At 49.0% G+C, this 18964-nt stretch overlaps 1 protein-coding gene across 1 annotated transcript in view; it reads right to left on the bottom strand.

The window, feature by feature from the left end:
- Positions 1-18964, bottom strand: part of GALNT17 (polypeptide N-acetylgalactosaminyltransferase 17) — a gene marked incomplete at both ends in the record, with an annotated part of 227164 nt that overhangs the window by 73671 nt on the left and 134529 nt on the right. The window contains one exon of the mRNA XM_084218886.1: positions 4360-4477. Within this exon, the coding sequence (XP_084075012.1) occupies positions 4360-4477 (118 nt within the window). The remainder of the gene's footprint in view (positions 1-4359; positions 4478-18964) is intronic.

Here is an 18964-nt window from a genome sequence, read left to right as displayed (position 1 = left end):
ACCACTCTCCTGACAGTGCCATGTAAAGCCACGTGGAGCCTGTTCCCAGAGAGGCTGGCAAGGCCAGGCTGTGCTTGCAGTGTTTTCATTTTCCTAAAAACAAAACAAATGGCAAATTCCCAGCTGGCAGCTCTGCCATCCCCCCTGTGCTCCTGAGGGATCCCAGCCCTCACCTCAGGCCCCACAGATGCTGAAAGAGCTGCTTGCTCTCAACACCCTCCACGTTTATTTCTTAACAGAAAGACACAACATAATTTTATGGAAAATGCATGCAGGAAGAGAAGGATTTGATTCTTTGGATGTGAAGAGTCAGGCTCCTCTGTGGAATTTAAACACATTTTTTGGCAGCTCTCCTTTTATTCTTTGCCTGATCCTCTCAATATATCAGCTTGTGAATAATCCCACTCATAGCAGCAACACAGGTTCCTTCCTGGCTGGAGATGTGTCCCATTAAAATGCCACCAAATCTCTCTGGAGGGTTTCTGAAGCTGGGGGGACACAGGCAGGGTACCCCCAGGAGGACTGATGACCCTGCCAGGGCAGGGGGTCCCTTTTGTCCTGAACAGCTGCAGGAGGGGGCTCTGATTGCTAAAATCCCCTCTAAAAACATCATGGCCTTGTTGTAGCCTTTTATTTTCAAAGCTTTACATGGAGCACTCAGGAAAGGCTGGGAAAATTGGGATTGTTCAGCTTGGAGAAGAGAAAGCTTGGGGTGGCCTCACTGTGGCCTTCCAGGACCTGAAGGAGCCACAGGAGAGCTGGAGAGGGGCTGGGGACAAGGGATGGAGGGACAGGACACAGGGAATGGCTTCAAATGGACAGAGGGCAGGGCTGGATGGGATATTGGGAATGAGGAATTGTTTCCTGGCAGGGTGGGCAGGCCCTGGCACAGCTGGGGCTGCCCCTGGATCCCTGGCAGTGCCCAAGGCCAGGCTGGACAGGGCTGGGAGCAGCCTGGGACAGTGGGAGGTGTCCCTGCCATGGAGGGGTGGGATCAGATGGTTTTTAACATCCTTCCCAACCCAACCATTCCATGATTCCATGGGAATGCCACCCCAGTGTGCTCTGTGCACATAAATCCTCTGGCTTGGCAGCACCAGTGATCTGCCTTGCTGGATTTAGAGGATTAATCTGGGGGAAAGAAGTCTGGGATATTAAGAAGCAATGCCATGCTTTTCTTCTGGAAATACTTTTAATGCTCCACGCTGACCCTCAGCCAATTTAACAGCAGCAGTAAAAGCAGCTCAAGGCAGTGGTAAAACCTCAGAGGGATCCCTGAATTGTGCTTGACTTAATGAATCCAATAATCGATTCCTACAGCACAAATAAGGTGTGGGATGGATCAGCTAATAAGCATTCTCAGTTAATTGCTTTCTTCAAGTGACAATTTGTACAAATGATACCATCAAAGTAGTAATAATATCCCTATTGATTAAATTAATCTCGAAAAGACAACTCAAATAACTTTAATTAGCAATGCATGACACCAGCACAAAGTACTCTGAAAACAACCTTGCAGCCCAGCCCAGACTTGGAAACCGTGGCAGCAGCCATGGCACAGACTTTGGCATCTTTATTCCAGCAGATCCACACAATTTTATGGAGCATCTTTAGGGAATGTCTGTGACTAACCATGAAAAGCCATTAAAGCCTCCCTGCAGAGCACAAGAGCCCAGGCAGCCTCCCCACTTAGTCACACTCCCTGAAACCCAGGGCCACAAACAGCTCCAAAAGAAATGAAAACTTTCCAGCAGGAGGAACAGGGATGGGGAGCGAAGCCTCTGTGCCAAAATTCCCACTTGGAGCTGCCAGGGACCCACAGCAGCAGCAGCACTTTCAAACCATGAGAATTGGGCACCATGTGGTATTTCTGGGGTCCCCCATGGCAGGAAGGAAATGATGAATCTGACTTTATGTTCTTAGAATGTTATGTTATGTTATGTTATGTTATGTTATGTTATGTTATGTTATGTTATATATTATCAGAGAAAGGATACTTACAGAAAGCTTAACAAGATACTAATTAAAAACTCATTACTCTCTCCAGAGCCCCTGCACAGCTGGGTGGTGATTGGTCATTAAATAAAAACAATTCACATGTTGGATAAACACTCTCCAACCACATTCCAAAGCAGCAAAACACAGGAGAAGCAAATGAGATAAAATTGTTTTCCTTTTTCTCTGAGGCTTCGCAACTTCCCAGGAGAAGAATCCTGGGCAAAGAGGATTTTTCACAAAATATGATGGTGACAGGCACCAGGTTGATGGAATCAGAGCAGAAAAGAAACTTAAGGCCCAGATATTTCCCCACAACAGGCACAGTACAGCTCATTTTACAGCGCTCACAGAACCATGAATTTCTTTAGGTTGGGAAGTTTCTCTGAGATCTTTGAGTTCAACCATGCCCCCAGACCTGCCAAGGCCACCAGGGCCACCAGCACCATGTCCCCCAGTGCCACATCCCCACTGTTAAACCCCTCAGGGATGGGACTCCCCCACCCTGAAACATTTATTTATTTACATTAAAAAATCAGGACTCTTGCACACAGCTTTGGCCCTTCCAGGTTAGTCCAGCCCAACCTTCTCAATTCTTTATTTCCATTTGTTATTCAGATTCCTCAGTTTAATTTTCCATAACAGGTTAGCCTGTGCTTTTGCCTGAAACACTGTGAATTTTCCATGTCCTTCTTGTAGCCTCAATGGATTTATTATTTGTTTTTGTTCTTTGAGCAGTTCTGGCTTTAGATTTTTCAGGTATTTTGGTGCCAAAACTGCTGCCAGGATTTGAGGTGAGGCTGCAGCAGTGCAGAGCAGAAAGGGACAATCACATCCATAAAACATTTAAAAGTGCCCCAGGATTCTCAGAACAATGATGGAATTTGCACCATCATCAAAAAGAAACACTTTCTGCATTTAATTTCATCCAGGAATCACTGAAACAACCAAGGAATCCCCAAGTTACTTTTGGGACTCCAGACAGCCACTTATCAGGCAAAACAGCCAAAACATCAGCAAAAAGACTTTTTGAGCTCAAGAATCTCTAAAATTCTACTTTCTCAGCAACCTTACAAGATTTCTAAGTATCTTTGCTCTCAAAACCACCAGTAATTTAAAAACTTTGACCAGAACACACAGCATGAGTGTGAAAATGCATGGCTTGGAAACTCAAGCTTGGGAAAGAGAAAGGTTTTTGATTTTTTTCCCCACAAGAATGTTTATTGGCCTTTCTAAAAAATTCAGCATATGAACAAGAAGAGGACAAATGCTCACCAGTTTCTCTGAGACATCTGTCCAATTTTTCCAGTTAAGAAGCCAATTTTCAATGAAACACCCCCCAAACCAGGCAAATTAGCTGAAATTACTGTGAGAAGAGCAGCTCCACAATGAGACCAAAAATCCAAATCCAAACAAACCAGGAGAGGCACGAGAGGAGCTGGGTTTGGAGAGGGATCTCTGCAGCCCCACTGCAGGATGAGCAGTAATTACTTCACAAGGAGAGGAGCTCTGTGGCACATTGAAAACCTTTAATTTCCACTCCCTTGTTTAAGGGAGATTATTGCTCCCCATAGCCAACAACAACAGATTTCCTAAGTTTCCTGTGCCTTGCCAGCAAAGCAAATATCCTCTGGTGAATCTCTGAGCTGAACAATGATTTTTCATTTTTACAACAGCACAATCAATGCAATTTTCCAGTTAGAAGTCTCCAGCCTCCCCCTATCAGCTCGTTAATGCACAAGTGTACTCCAAACCATGCCTGGAAGAATCTCCACAGACTCTGCCATCCCAGGTTACTCTGAACATGGAATTCATCACTTATGAATCACTTCAGTGTGTGTAAACACTTGAATCACTAAGCCAGATCTAATACCGTACACAGCAATCAAGGGATGTTGTCAGGTGGGAGGCACCGAGGCAGCTCTGAAATCCTGCCTTGCTTTGAGTTTTACTGCTCAGAGCAGCTTTTGTGCTTGTGAGCACGTTTTATTTGCAGATGCTAAATGCCTGGGAAATATTTACAGGCTTTGTGTCTTCCTGAGACACTCACAGGAGCCCCAGCACCCCCAAAGACTTCACTATTAAAGACCCCTGTAACTTCCAGCAACACTCTGACAACACAGCCAGGCTCAAGCTGGAAATGCCATTTCATCCCAGCACCTTTTTGCATCGGGTCACACAGATTGGAATCCAAGGGTAAAAATTAAACTCATCCCCAGAACCGAGTCATTTTTCCCCTGCAAAGTGAAATTAAAACGCTGTGAATGCCAGCCCCTCCCAGCTCCCCTGGGATCCCAGCTCAGTGACACCTCTGGGCTCCTGAGAGCACGGCCAGGTGACATTCTGCTGCCCAGTGGCACCAACCTTGATGCCCAGCTCGATGTTCTCCCCTCCGTACACGTCCATGCCGGGGTCCAGCAGCCCGATCTCGCCGAAGAATTTCCTGTTCACCACGAAGGAGCAGCCGATCATGGCCGGGGTCCTGCACGGAGAGAGCACAGGGGACACTCAGGGACAGCCCCAGCCCTGCTGGCCCAGGGCTCACTGCTGCCCAGCTGCTGGGCTCAGCTGCCTCCACCACTGCTGTAAGAGCCTGAAGGAGGGATGTGGGACTCCAGGTGGCTCTTCAAAATGCAGTTTATTGTGTACAAAATGCAGTTTATTGTATACAAAATGCAGTTTATTGTATACAAAATGCAGTTTATTGTGTACAAAATGCAGTTTATTCCATCCAAGGTGTTACAGCAGCCCAGGGTCATGGGTGACAGAGCTGTGCCCACAGCTGTCAGCTCCAGCTGCAGGCAGGCCTGGAGACCCTTTGGTTTTGTTACAATGGATTATATATTTTTCTATGCTGAGCATCTTAATACAGTAGAAACAATTTATACCTTAACTATTATCTGTAGCCCATCATAACTACTATAGTTACCATATTCATGTTACTATTCTCCAATCACTAAAAGTCAGTACATTACAGTTTAAGCTAGAAGTTGTTATTCAGTTTTCTTGCAATGGAAAATTCTGAGACCTTTTTTTTACTTGCAACATCTGTTGATTTGTTTGCCTGTGCCATCTTTCTGCTTGGTAAAAACATCTTCTTGTTTGGGGTGGGTTTATCCTTTGCTCTAAGTCATAAAACCCCCTCCTAACTCACACACCCTTTGCCTCCTTGGTTACCCAGTAAGACTGGCTCAGCAATTCTTTTCTTCTGTATCAAAACTTGCTTCCATCTCTATTCCTTCTTCATATTCTACATTCAAAAATCTTTCTGCTAAACATACATATCTGTGAGACTATCTTGTCAAACCTTCATCTTTCCCAACAACCCCTCATCCCCAAGATTTCATGGCTATGTGCCTTTGAAGACATTGTTTTACCACTGCAAAAAATGTTCCAAAATCCAAGCTCATTTCAGGCTGTACAGACTGGAGGAAGGTTTTCCTGGAGTTTTTATGGAGGAGCTCTCAGGCTGTGCTTTACTGGAAATACCTCAGGGCAGTTGTGTGGGCAAGGGCACAACTCTGCCATTAATGAAGGAAACAAAAAAATGGAAATACAAGAATGAACTTTCCCTTTGTCTTAGGTTAGAAATGGTGGTGTGAATTCTATCACCCTCTGTCAGAACTGGGGCAGGTCTCTGCTGTCCATGGCCACTGAGTGTCCCTGCAGGGCTGATCCAATTCCACCATCCCATGGGGAGATGCTGTGCCCAGGGCAGGAGCCAAGCATTCCTACCTGGATACAATCTGCCCTGGAACAGCACAGCAGCCTTTGCCCCCTGCATTCCCAGAGGAGCAGCTTTCTCCTGCCCTGCATTCCCAGAGGGACAGGACTGCTCTGACTCTTGGATTTTTCTGTACTACTGCATTTGTATTTTTAGTTTTCTAAATAAAGAACTGTTATTTCTACTCCCATATCTTTACCTGAGAGCCCCTTAATTTCAAAATTATAACAATCAGAGGGAGGGGGTTTACATTTTCCATTTCAGGGGAGGCTCCTGCCTTCCTCAGCACACACCTGGCTGTTCAAACCCAGACTGGTATGGAGGAGCTCCCAGGCTGTGCTTTACTGGAAATACCTCGGGGTGTCTGTGGGCAAGGGCACAACTCTGCCATAAATGAAGGAAATACAAGAATGGCCTTTCCCTTCTCTTACTTCCAGCATGTCTGGAATGGAGTAGACTTTAGGATGGGTATTTTTAGGGTGTTCCAGGACAAAGCATTTCCAGCTGGAATCACAAAGCAGCCATGGCCACCAGCAGCAAGCTCACTGAAAATTTATAGAAGCAAATCCTTAAAAAACTGCTTGGAGAAGCATCTGTGGGGTCATTTCCCAATTCCCCCAGTATCAGCAGGGCTCTGGGTTAGGGATGAAGTTGTCACATCCATCCTGCACCTCGTGCCCTCCAGCTCTGAGCTCTCAGCTCACCCTGCTGGAGCAGCCAGGGACAGGGCTGGGCAGGGAAATAACCCAGAAAACTGGGAGCATCAATGGAATAGCACAAGGAGGGAGGAAAATCACAGTGCCAGGAGTTAATTTGTCATAACTGTGCAATTTTAAGGACATTATAGATGGTTGTGTTTACTAATGACCCTCATTACTCACAGACCCCTGGACCAGCTCTGCAGCTGCTCCAGCTGCCCTGAGATGAGGATGCAGTTCTGATTCACACACTCTGAGATCACATTTCAGGGGATTTTTTGAGTGCTTAGCCCTTGTGACCCTCTCCATGAAACTGCACTTTGCCCAGAGCCCAGCACTGCACAGTCCCACGTGGTTCTGCTCGGGGACACTCTCAGCTGCTGCTGCCATGGTGTGTGCACAGTTTGCCCCTGGGATATTCCCTGTGCTGGAACAGAAATAGAAACAGCATTTTCCCATTTGACTGCTGCTCTTTGAATCTGTGCTGTAAAGAAAAAACCCAGGGACCCACTCAGTCCAGCAGGGAGCTGCCAGTGAATTGTACAGCGAGGTTCTGGCCATGAAGACCCCCAACACCCCAACACAGGGTCCTGCCAGAGGCTGATTTTTTGGGAGCCCATCATCACCTTTGTGAGCCCATGGAAATCCCACAGCCCCCAGGAATGCCTGCTCTCCAGAGGAAAGCTGCTCTCGAGGCAGGGATGGGGTGACAGATCCTGTGTGTTAACAGCAGCCCCCAAATCCGGGCCCAAAGCCCATTCCAGCCCTGTCCAAGGCTGGACTGAGCAGGTTTGGCCTGCAGAGGTGGAGAACAGCCCTGAATTCCCCCAGAGCTGGCTCACAGACAGGCCCCAGCTCTCCATCCACACCACACAGTGCCCAAATCTGCCAGGGGAGCTCCTGGGGTCCCCAGGGCAGCTCAGGAATCCCAAGGATTTCACAGCTCAGCTCCACCAACAGCCACCAAACTCATCCTGATGAAAACCACGAGTTCCTTGGATGAAAGCTTCTGCCCACTTTAATATTATTATTTATAGACATTTTAATATTTCTAATAGAAAGTAGAAGAGCTGTATGCTGCTGCCACGTTAAATTAGTTTCAATTGGAATTCATCAGAGGGTTTTTCCAATAGATTTCTTCCCTGACAGCTGGCTCAGCCTTCCTTCCATGGAGCAGGATAATGTTTCATGGTTTGCTGCCACTCTGGTACTTAAGATTTCAATTCTCTTGCTTTATTTGTAGCAAGTTAACTGCCATTAACAGAAACAATTCCTTCTGAAATGATAACCACCTTACAGATGCCAAATCTAATAGTTCCATTATCCTAGATTACCTCCTGGAATTTAAGAGAAGGGAAAATTGCTCTGGTTTTATCCAGGGTATGAACAACCCAGTTCATCTCCTCCACTTGGAATAGGTGTGGAAACCCCTGACTTCTCCTGTCAAAAACTGTTAGAGATACTCAGAGAAGAGGTAAAAGCCAGAAAAAGAATCCAGGAGAAAGTTTCAGCCAAAGGAAACTGCATTTTGGACCCAATGATGTGGATCAGTGGGGACTCTCAACCAGGTAAATGAGGTTTTCTGGGCTGGAAACAGCTCAGGAGCCTTGAACAGGAGCTGTACCCTGAGAGCTTCTTTCATTGTTATTTATAAATCATGGAATGGTTTGGGTTGGAAAGGACCTCAAAGCCCATCTAGTGCCACTCCTGCCATGGCAGGGACACCTTCCACTGTCCCAGGTGCTCCCAGCCCTGTCCAGCCTGGCCTTGGGCACTGCCAGGGATCCAGGGGCAGCCACAGCTGCTCTGGGCACCCTGTGCCAGAGCCTGCCCACCCTCACAGGGAGGAATTTTTTCCTGAGACTTCACAACATGACTTCACTTTGTAAATAAAGCACAGAGCCATCAATCCTTCCCAAAATTCTCTCGGAAACAGCTGAACTGGGATTTAGCCATTCACCTTCCAGCGTTGCCCCTCCCCGTTGTGCTGCACGTCCCGTTCCAGCCCGGATCCCAGGCAGCTCCCAAGGCACCAGTCCTGCTCCCTCCAGCAATCCAAATTAAGTGCTCCATTCTCCTCTCTAACAATGCCTCCACATTAAATAAATGAGGACTCAAGCAGCACTCAACAATTTAAATAAAAACACCATTTGATTTGGGAGTAAATCCCTCAAAAAGGTGGCCGCTGACAATAATGGATTGCTCATCCCCAACGAAATAATGGCCTGCAGACAAAGAGCTGATAAAGCCTCTTGTTCCTCTGCCCCTTAATTAAAAGCATTTACACAGCTTGTTTTTAAAAATCACCCAGCTCAGCTGAATGCATTTTTATTCGTCCTATAGCTCTTCTCCCTTTAATGAGAAAGGAAAAGCAGAATTTGGCAGGAAGGAAGAGCAGAAATGCTGGGCAGAATTATTGGGTTTGTATCCAGAACTCCACAGTGTTACTTCCTTGCCATTCTTTTGGTTGGTTCTTCTACAGAAGAAGGGAACAAAGGTCAAGAAGAGCAGCTTTTATGAAATATCCTCCTCATGGATCTCTAAATAAAGATGAAGGAGATACAGGGAAAAACGTTTATCCTGCTCTATTAAGTTACTTTAATGGTCTGCCTTTCTTTAGCTCACAGTTATCATCTAATGATTAAAAAGTCTCAAGGAGATTGCCCCTTCAATTCAAGGAAATTAATTTTCCCCCACAATTGGATTTGGCTTCCAATTTTACACTAAAGAGCAGGTTATAAAATATGTAGAAAAGAGATATTAAAAAAATAATTAGTGCATTTACCATTGACTGCAAGAGGCTGAGAACAGACTGGAAGAACTTCCCGGGTGTCCAATTCCTGTTAAGCTGCTCCTGGTTCTAATAAACTTGGATCATGGAGCTGCTCACCTTCTCCACCACAAGGCAGCAGTCCTGAACCTGCCCAGAAGGGATTTTTTGTCCCTCTCCCAATGTTGTCATTCCTATTTCAACACATGGAATCCACACAGCTTACAGTTATGGATGGAATCACGGAATGGGTTAAAACTCATCCAGTTCCACCCAGCAGGGACACCTTCCACCTTCCCAGCTTGCTCCAAGTCCCATCCAGCCTGGCCTTGGGCACTGCCAGGGATGGGAACAATTCCTTCCACTGCCCACCCTCCCAGGGAACAATTCCCAATGTCCCGTCCATCCCTGCCCTCTGGCAGTCTGACCCCATTCCCTGGGTCCTGTCCCTCCAGTTCCTGGTGCAGGGTCCCTCTCTGATTCCCTGTGTCCCCTCCAGACCCTTGGAGGTGCTTGGAGGTCTCCACACAACCTCCTCTTCTCCAGGCTGAACAATCCCAAATTTCCCACCCTGTATCCCCAGGGGAGGAGCTCCAGTCCCTTTATCAATGTCACGGCTCCTGTGGCCTTGCCCCCACAGCTCCATCCCTCTTGGGTTCTGAGTTGCTGGAATGGCCCCCAGGTATCAGAAAGTCTCTTTTTTCCCAGCCCCATGACCGAAGAAGTCGAGATTCCTCAGCTCTGCTTTCCAAGGTTGTTTATTTTCTCTTCTCTGTTCCATTCCTTCTCTGCCCTGCTGAGATCTGTCCAGCAGGTCGGGTTGGGGCACAGTCCCTGCCCTTGGGGTGGGGTTGGCTTTTTATACTGAGAACTGTGTGTGCTTTATTTACAATAATTTCCCAATACCCATCACCTGTGTCAGACAGTCTGTCTCTGCTCTAAACCAATCCAGCAGTGTCACCATCCCAGCAGAAGATGGGGGACAAGAAGAAGGAGAAGAAGGACAGGACACACCCAGATTCCTCCATCTTGCCTCTTGAACCCCCATTCTAAATCCCCAAAATTCTACTTTTTCACCCTGTGACAGATTCACTATCATTCTACTCAAACCCTTGTGGCTTGTGAATCTTCATACAAAGCTGGTAATTGTTTCCATGGGCTAAAATCCAAGGCACAGGGGTTTTGACTCTGTGCCAGGGTCTAAAATCAGCCAGGGCAGCCAGAGCAATGTCCTGGGTCCTGACACAGGTCCTCTTCCCATGCTGAGGACACCAGAGCTGTGCTCCAGGGGGCTCCAGCTGGGCGCTCACAGCAGCAATCCCATTTCCCACTCTGGGATTTCCTACCTCTGCTGCCTCCCTGCACCTCCACACCCAGCTGGGGCTCACTGATGGGATCCAGCATCTCAGCTGGAAATTCTGGGAGCCTCTGAGCTCCAGGGTTGAAATTCAAGCAACTCCCAATATGCAGAAGATGTCAGGTAAATTATCAAATTAAGCCCTGGGGCTTTAATTAGTGGCCTATCAATGATTTCCCTGATGACAGCAGGGAAGGGAAGAACTTCATGTGACACTCTGTGATAAAACACTGGATTTTCTCTTGGCCAGAGCCAAGATTAAGGACCTGCCTGCAAAAGAAACAACTCAGTGCTGTCCCCTCTTTGCTCAGAGAACAAATTAAAAAATATTAAAGTCTGGGATGAGTAACACAGGTTTGGACAGGTGAATGTTTGTGTGGAAATTCAATACAAGGATAGGGCATTAAGGACTGACCCCTCTGATGATGACACAGGGAAGCCAGAGGCTGCCCCAGGGCAGATCCCAGTGGGACAGAACCCACCCAAACCCTCTGTCCCACTGCAGCTGGGCCTGGCACCCTTCAGAGAGCCACGGAGGAAACCTCTGCTCCCTCAGAGAGATGGGAGGAGGGAACTGGAGGAGGTAAAAAGGCACTGGCAGGCAGCAGGACTGGGTCCAGACACTTGGCTTTTGGAGCACCCATCCCTTGGGAAGGGGCTGTGGAGCCTGGCCTGTCCCTGGGGTGCCTGGGGGGGCAGGCAGAGCCTGGAGCTGTGCTGTATCCACAGGGAATGCCCCAGGAAAACAGGAATGATGCATCTGACTCCATGTTCTCAGAAGGCTCATTTATTATTTTATTATACTATTTTATATTAAAGAATGCTAAACTAAACTATTCTAAAGAGTACAGGAAGGATACTTACAGAAGGCTAAAAGATAATAATGAAAACTGGTGACTCTCTCCAGAGCCCTGACACAGCTTGGCCCTGAGTGGCCAAAGAGTGAAAACAACTCCCAGCAGAATGCAATGGAACAATCACCTGTGGGTGAACAATCTCCAAACACATTCCACATGGGCACAGTACAGGAGAAGCAAATGAGAGAAGAATTGTTTTCCTTTTTCTCTGAGGCTTCTCAGCTTCCCAGGAGAGAAATCCTGGGTGAAGGAATTTTCCAGAGAATGTGAATGCCACAGAGCTGGAGTCAGCCCATTCCCAAAATGGGATTGCAGTGGGACAAGAGCAATCCCTGCCCAGGGAAATGGGGTCAGGCAGAGCAGAGACCCAGACAGAGCTGCCCTGCCCCACCTGCCATTGTCTTCCTCAGCTTCATCCCACTCCCCATCCTCAGACAGGGCTGGGCCACAGCCAGGAGAGGGTGAGCATGAGGCAGAGCCTCCTGCCTGGCCCTGGCCCTCTCAGCCTCCTCAGGGTTACAGATGGGTACTGAGATGTTTGCTCTCACAGCTACAGGGTGAATGAACATTGTGTGTGTGTTCAGAGAAGTTCTGTGGAGGATCAGTTGTGTCACTGCCATGTGTCCTCCCTCCCTCCCCCTTGCATTGTTATCATGGGATGGCCTTGGGCACACAGGGGCATTTGGGAGGGTTGGGTTGTTACCATGGCAACAGCTGCCCCCAAATCAAGGGGTAAGACAGTGATCTGCACCCCTGGATGGCCAGGAAGGAGTCACTGACAGGGCTTTAGGAGGGGCTGGAGGTATAAAAGGTGGAGCACCCATTTTGAAGATGAGCACGTGGCTGATAATCACAGAGACTCCCAGCACTGTGATTTTTCCTTATTCAGTCCTTTTGCTGTATTTTTTGTTAAGGTTTAATAAACCTTTAACATTTTTAAAGTGAGCAGTCATTTCTCACATCAGCCACAACCCCGAGCACGTGGTGCCCCATCCCAGCTCCTCCCGACCCCAAACATGTGGTGCCCCATCCCAGCTCCTCCTGACCCCATCCCAGCTCCTCCCAACCCCAAACACGTGGTGCCCCATCCCAGCTCCTCCCGACCCCAAGCCCCCCAGGCAGGATGCAGGATGCATTCCATGGAGCAGGGTTTGTTTTGTTAGTGAGCTCAGCCCTGGATTTCTGCAGGAAGGGCTGAGGGCCCAAGGCCAGGGCAGGCACTGCCCAGGCAGGAGCCTGATGGCAAAAGCCCCACATGTGGTGTCACACACAGAGCACATCTCCAAAGGGGGATCCCACATTCCTGTGGGACGTGCAGAGCAGGAAGAGCCACACTCCCAGCTCCCCTTCCCTGCCAGGGGGATGGAGAAAGCTGGATGTCTTTCCCAGGGATGTAACCAAATGTCCATGAAGGAATGGCATTTCAGTCCCCAGCAGCATCCCTTCCTTAATCTCATCCCCAGGGCAGCATCTCCAAGAGCTGTTCCTTGAACAATTCCGTTTCCCTGCCCCAGTGCCCTTGGTTAATTGTCTGTTTCCAATGGGTTTATTTCCCTGCTGTTGCTAAGTACCACAGAACCTGTGAAACAAATTAAAAATAAGAGATACCACATTAAAGAGATGCTGGATTGAATGGCTTTGCTGAATTTACTGGAGATTAATACCACTTAAACTTTAATGGCAAGGAGGCTGTGAAAACTGGATTTTTAAAAACACCTCTTACATCCACCCATGCCTGTGACCTTGCTGAACACATATTTGACTTTGTCACTGTTCCCTGCCTGCTCTGGAACTTCAGGCAAGGCATTTAACTCCTTTGTAGCTCTGTCTCCTCCTCTGTCAGGTGAGTTTAACAGCTGGATGCTCTCAAGAAAAACCATTTACAAATCAGTTTAGTGCTTTCCCATTGGAGCTGCTGAATGGAATGCTGATGTTGCCACAGGTGCCAGACCTCTGAGTCTCTGCTGAGAAGAGCACTGTGGTTAACAACCTTCTGAGCAAGGCTTTGCTGCTTCCCAGCATCAAAAGCTGGTGCCCACCCTGTGCCCAGACACAGCCTGGGAACCACTGCTGATTTTGATTGCCTCATCCAAGCTCAATGACAGAATTCCCCTCCAGGATGAAACTGCTGCCTCAGCCAGTGCCTAAAAGCCTTTTCCTTCTAGTGTGCTCTCAAAGCCCAAGGGCCCCCCAGCACTGAAGATCCCTGGATGCTTGGACACCTCCTTCAAGGCACTTTGTGCAGCTGTCCCCAGATGGATGTGCTGCTCTAGGCTGCCAAGTGCTCATGTGCAGGGAGCAATTGTCCCCAGCTCTCTGTGTTTTGTCCCTGCTGGAAAACCCCAGCCCCAGGACTGGGCTGATCCCATTCCCACAGCTGGAGCCCTCAAGCCAAGACCCATGAGCTCCCACAGCCACCCTGCTGGGACCTCACTAAAGGCACCAGCCTGCAAAACCCTTCCAGGACCCCAGCCCTGAGCTGGGATGAGCCCTGCCCAGGACCACGAGGAGGTCAGAAGGTGTTTGGGGCTGCTCTCCATCACTGCAACAACTGCAGGTGACATCTCCAATGGCCCTGGTGCTCCTGGGGACAGCATTTGGGGGCTGCACTCTGAGTCCCAGGGTACAAACCCCAGAGAAGGCACCTTGGCCAAAGTGAATTGGATAATCACCCTCAAATGGGACTGGGTGCTGTGGAGGAAGAGAGGGAATAGTTGCAGTGGCAGGTTCTCCCCTGGAAGAGGGCTCCTCACCTGGGCTATCTCCTGCTGCTGGGGGCACTCAGGGATGCACTCACACCTGGGGGCCCCTCTGGCACACAGGGACCTGCCCAGGTGCCTCCCCAGAGCTCAGGGGCTGAGACTCCTTCCCACAGCCCCTACAGCACATCTGCAAACATCTGCATGCTGGGGGTTTGACCCTTAACAGGCCCCATTTATCCAGAACTCGGGAGTAATTGTGATCACTCTGTGATTTATTAGGACACCCCCACAGGAGAGGCCATGCAGAGTCTCAGGCTTGGGGCTGAGATAAAGCAGAACAAGATTTTTGTTTGTGCACTGGCTCATACTGGAAGCCACTGAAAAATGCATAAAAGATCCAAGAAAAACACTTTTCCTGCCTGGAAAGCCACTGCAGATCAAGGCAGGACACAAAGGGAGCCCACATCAGCAGGGATGAGGAGTCAGGAAGGCTCAGGATCTGGTGACCTGGGTTTATTTTCCCTCTGTGCTGGTACCCTGAAGGTGTGACCCTCAGAGCAGCTCTGGAAATCTCTGTTCCACATTCCCTGCACAGACAGGCTCCAGCACACCCTGTGAGCAGCCCAGGAGCTGAGCCCAGCCCAGCAGGGCCAGGATGTTTGCTGCTGTCCCCCTGCTTACAGCACAGCCACCAACAGGAGATAAAGCTCTGGCAAAAGCAAACAGTTGGAAATTTCAACCTGAGCTGGGAGGTGAGGGAATCCCAGAGTCCCCACCTGTGCATCCCTGCTCAGGAACAGGGCAGGGAAGGAGAGCACACCCCAAAATAACCCCAAACAGGGAGCATCAGTCACCTCAAGCCAGCCTCAGCTCCTCCTTGGAGCTCCAGTCCCACGGGATCTCCACTAACCTGGCAGGGTTTGCTTCTGTAACTCAGACCTGCTCATTGCAGGCAGGGATGCACAACTCCCCAGGGCAAAGCCAGCCAGCAGCTTCAAAGTTCCCCCAGAAGGATTTAAAAGCTCATTTGTGCTAATTGGCAGCCACTGCAATCCAGCTCATTGGCAGCTGAGCAGAGCAGGAGGGGCCTCAGCAGATCCTGGGATTTAACACTCACAGCACCTCAAGAGGACAATAAAGCCTGATTATAAATCCCAGATTTAAGGATTTGAGTTTGCACCTCTTCAAAGCCCCCAGTGACAGCACATGGATGCAGAGATTACACCTCTGTGAAGGGGAAAGATTTCGTGGCCTTTTATTTCAGAGGAGGGTTTGGGCTGGAGCCTTGCAGACCATCTCATTTCAACCCCTCCACCCCAAACCCTAAAGATCAGGTGGAATAAAAAGGAAATAGATAGTGGTGTTGAATATAAAGTTATTCAAAGAGCAATAACATGGATTTCTTCAAAGCCTGGCACTTCCAGCCTGACTGACAGCAAAACAAAGTGCAGGAAAAGGCAAAGAAAAAAGGGGCCAAACATTTCTCCTTAGAAACCCCTCAGATGGTGAGCAGAGTTTGGGTGGCCAGGGCTGCATGTGCTCATCTAATCCCAAATCTGATCCTAAATCCCCTCCCACTGCCTTGCAGGGAGGAACACCTCATCCCTTGTGGCCACAGCAAAGAGAGCCCTGCAGGTTTGGGGTCTCTGCTGCTGCTCACACTCCCTGAAGGGCCCTTCCAGGAATGCAGGAATTCCTCATCAGGAACACGACTCTGCACTGTGACTCCATCTCCTTCCACTGCTGCCAGAGTGCTAATTAAATGATAATTACTCTGGGATGTAATATGTATAACTATCAGGCACTTAACACGGACGTGCTATTTACTTTGCTGTTTTTAACAGGAATCTATTTTTTCTCAAGGGCAGCCAAGCAGCTGATTTGGAGTCATGTTCTTCCTTTCCACTGAGCATAAAAATCACAATGAGCAAATCTCACAGGTAAACAAAGTTCTCTTTGTCTCAGGCAAAACAACAACCATGCCCTGGTTAAAGCACTGAGCTGGGGCTGAAGGATCAGGATTAACACCCTGATCCTGAGCTTGGTGCCCAAACTGGGGCTTGGGCAGTGATTTGTGACCTATCTGCCACCAAAATCCTCCTACACTTGCTCCAAGTGACATCAGATGGAGGAAACTACAATAAACTGACTTTTGAAGGAGAAGATGGGCTCAGGTGAGCATCTCTGCAGAACAAACCTGCTCTGTTTGCAGCTGAAGCACCATTTTTAACCTCTGAACACTCAGAAATCAGGAGAGAAATCTCCCTGAGCAAATCATTGCCTGGAACAGAGATGCTGCGAGCCTGAGCTGTGCATCTGGGGGCAAACACACAAAGGGAGCTGCCACCAAGCTGGGCTGGGAAGGAATTCAGGAATTCCCTTGGCAGGCAGAGCAGAGCACAGGTCCCTGTCAGCTCCTGGAAACAGCAGAGCAGGGGGAGGCTGAGGCCAGGGTAAGGTCAGGCTGAGCTGGGGGAGCCGCCCCAAAACCCCTCTGCCACCACAGGTTGACTTTGGGGTGGTTTTGGGGTGACTTTGAGTTGATTTTAGGGTGGTTTTGGGGAGATTTTGGGGTGATTTCAGGGTGATTTTCACACTCACATTCAAACCTCCAGTACAACCACAGTTCACCCACTGGTCCCAGTTCCCTCCCATCCCTCAGCAGCAGCTCCTAAACACCAATCCCTCCTGAGCTCCACGTTCCAGGCACTGCTGGGAGCCTTTGCTGGGTGATGCCATCAGCAGTGGGCTTTGCACAGCCCCTGGTGCTCTCTGCCAGATCCCTGCAGTGCCTGGGAAAGATTCAGGAGTCTCAAATCCTTGGGAATGGCAGGGATATTCCTGCAGACAGAGTTTGGGTGAGTGATTTCCATCCCCACCACGGGGTGTGAGGGATGGTTATTGACAGCTGGAGCAGCTGCACTCCCTGGGAAATGAGGCAGCAGCAGAACAGCCCTGTAAGCACCTCAAGGAGCTGAGCAAGGCATTTATATTTATTGTGACACCTCCTTGACAGCAGCCTTTGGTGGGGAGGGAGCTCCCAGCTCTGTCTCCCCCTTCACACATCCCTGGCACAGCAGCACAATTCCTGGGAAAGCAGCAGATCCATCCTGGGCCTTTAACAGCAAATGTCACTCATTGCTCACTGCTGGGGTTTGTTTTGTTTAAAACACTGAGCAAGGCTGATTGAAAAGAAAAATGAAAATGGGGAAAGCTGCAGTGCAATGTAAATGCAAGCTCGGTAAAGATGATTGCCAGGTAAGGGAACTCAGGGGTGGAGAGGATGGTTTGGGTTCTCCTCCTCCTGGATTAGTGCCAATCCACCCAACCACAAAGCACAGAGGCTGATGCTGGCAGAGATTTATCCCAACTGCTTGTCTAAGGGTCAGGCACCCTGACCAACAGCTCCCAAAGCTGCCACCCCATGCCAGGGACACTGACCACACCAAGGGACCCTGGCAGTCTGTGCTCCCTCCCACAGCTGCACAGGCTGGCAAGCACAGAGGGATTCAAGAACTCTTGGAAAGGCAGAGTGGAGCAATGCTGAGCACAGAGCAGCCAGGGAAGTGCTGCAGGTCAGCTCCTGACTCTGGTATTTTCTGAGACCCCCACTGAAGGGAGGGATGATGAATCTGACTCCATGTTCTTAAAAGGCTAAGTTATTATTCTATTCTATTCTATTCTATTCTATTCTATTCTATTCTATTCTATTCTATTCTATTCTATTCTATTCTATTCTATTCTATTCTATTCTGCTATACTAAAACTATACTAAAGAATACAGAATGATACAGACAGAAGGCTAAAAGATAATAATAAAAAACTTGTGACTCCTTCCAGAGTCCTGACACAGCTGCCTGTGATTGGTCATTAAGTAAAAACAATTCACATGTTGGATAAACAATCTCCAACCATATTCCAAAGCAGCAAAACACAGGAGAAGCAAATCAGATAATTTTGTTTTCCTTTTTCTCTGAGGCTTCTCAGCTTCCCAGGAGAAAATCCTGGGCAAAGAGATTTTTGAGTAAATATGACAGTAACCCCTGACTTCAAACCCTGAGCAGCAGCCCAGCCTTGACTGACCCTGCTCGTGAGAGGGGGCACACTCACCATGAGCCCCCTCTGGGGCAGCTGCTTGTGGTTTCCACATTCTTTTTTTTGAGTTAGGAGGGTGCTGGTGTTGCTTTTTTAGTTTGCTTTGGCTTGTTGTTCGTGGGGGTTTTAAATCATCAAATGCAAAATGCAGTGATTTTTCTTATATCACAGAATCCCAGAATGGCTGGGATTTAAAGGGATTTTAGAGATCACCCCCTTCAAGCCCCTGCCATGGCAGGGACACCTCCCACTGTCCTAGCTGCTCCCAGCCCTGTCCAGCCTGGCCTTGGGCACTGCCAGGGATCCAGAGGCAGCCACAGCTGCTCTGGGCACCCTGTGCCAGGGCCTGCCCACCCTCACAGGGAACAATTCCTCATTCCCAACATCCCATCCATCCCTGCCTCTGGCAGTGGGAGCCATTCCCTGTGCCCTGTCCCTCCATCCCTTGTCCCCAGTCCCTCTCCAGCTCTCCTGGAGCCCCTTCAGGCCCTGGAAGGGGCTCTGAGCTCTCTCCAAAACCTTCTCATCTCCAGGTGAGCACTCCCAGCTCTCCAGCCTGGCCCCAGAGCAGAGGGGTTCCAGCCCCCTGGAGCCTCCTCTCCCAGTGGATTCAAGACCCACTGAAAATCATCAGCAAAACCCTCAGCAAGCTCCTGGGTGGCAGGAGTTCACTTTCCTGTATGAAATGTAGAAGGAAAAACTTTTAAAAAGTGTGTTTGGCTCCCAGGCTGAGCAGCAGGGGCCATCCCAGCAGCTCCTGTGCTGT

The sequence above is a fragment of the Fringilla coelebs genome (genome assembly GCF_963513975.1).
Source record: "Fringilla coelebs genome assembly, chromosome: 20".
In the NCBI taxonomy this organism is placed as follows: domain Eukaryota; kingdom Metazoa; phylum Chordata; class Aves; order Passeriformes; family Fringillidae; genus Fringilla; species Fringilla coelebs.
This window is presented reverse-complemented; position numbering and strand designations above follow the sequence as displayed.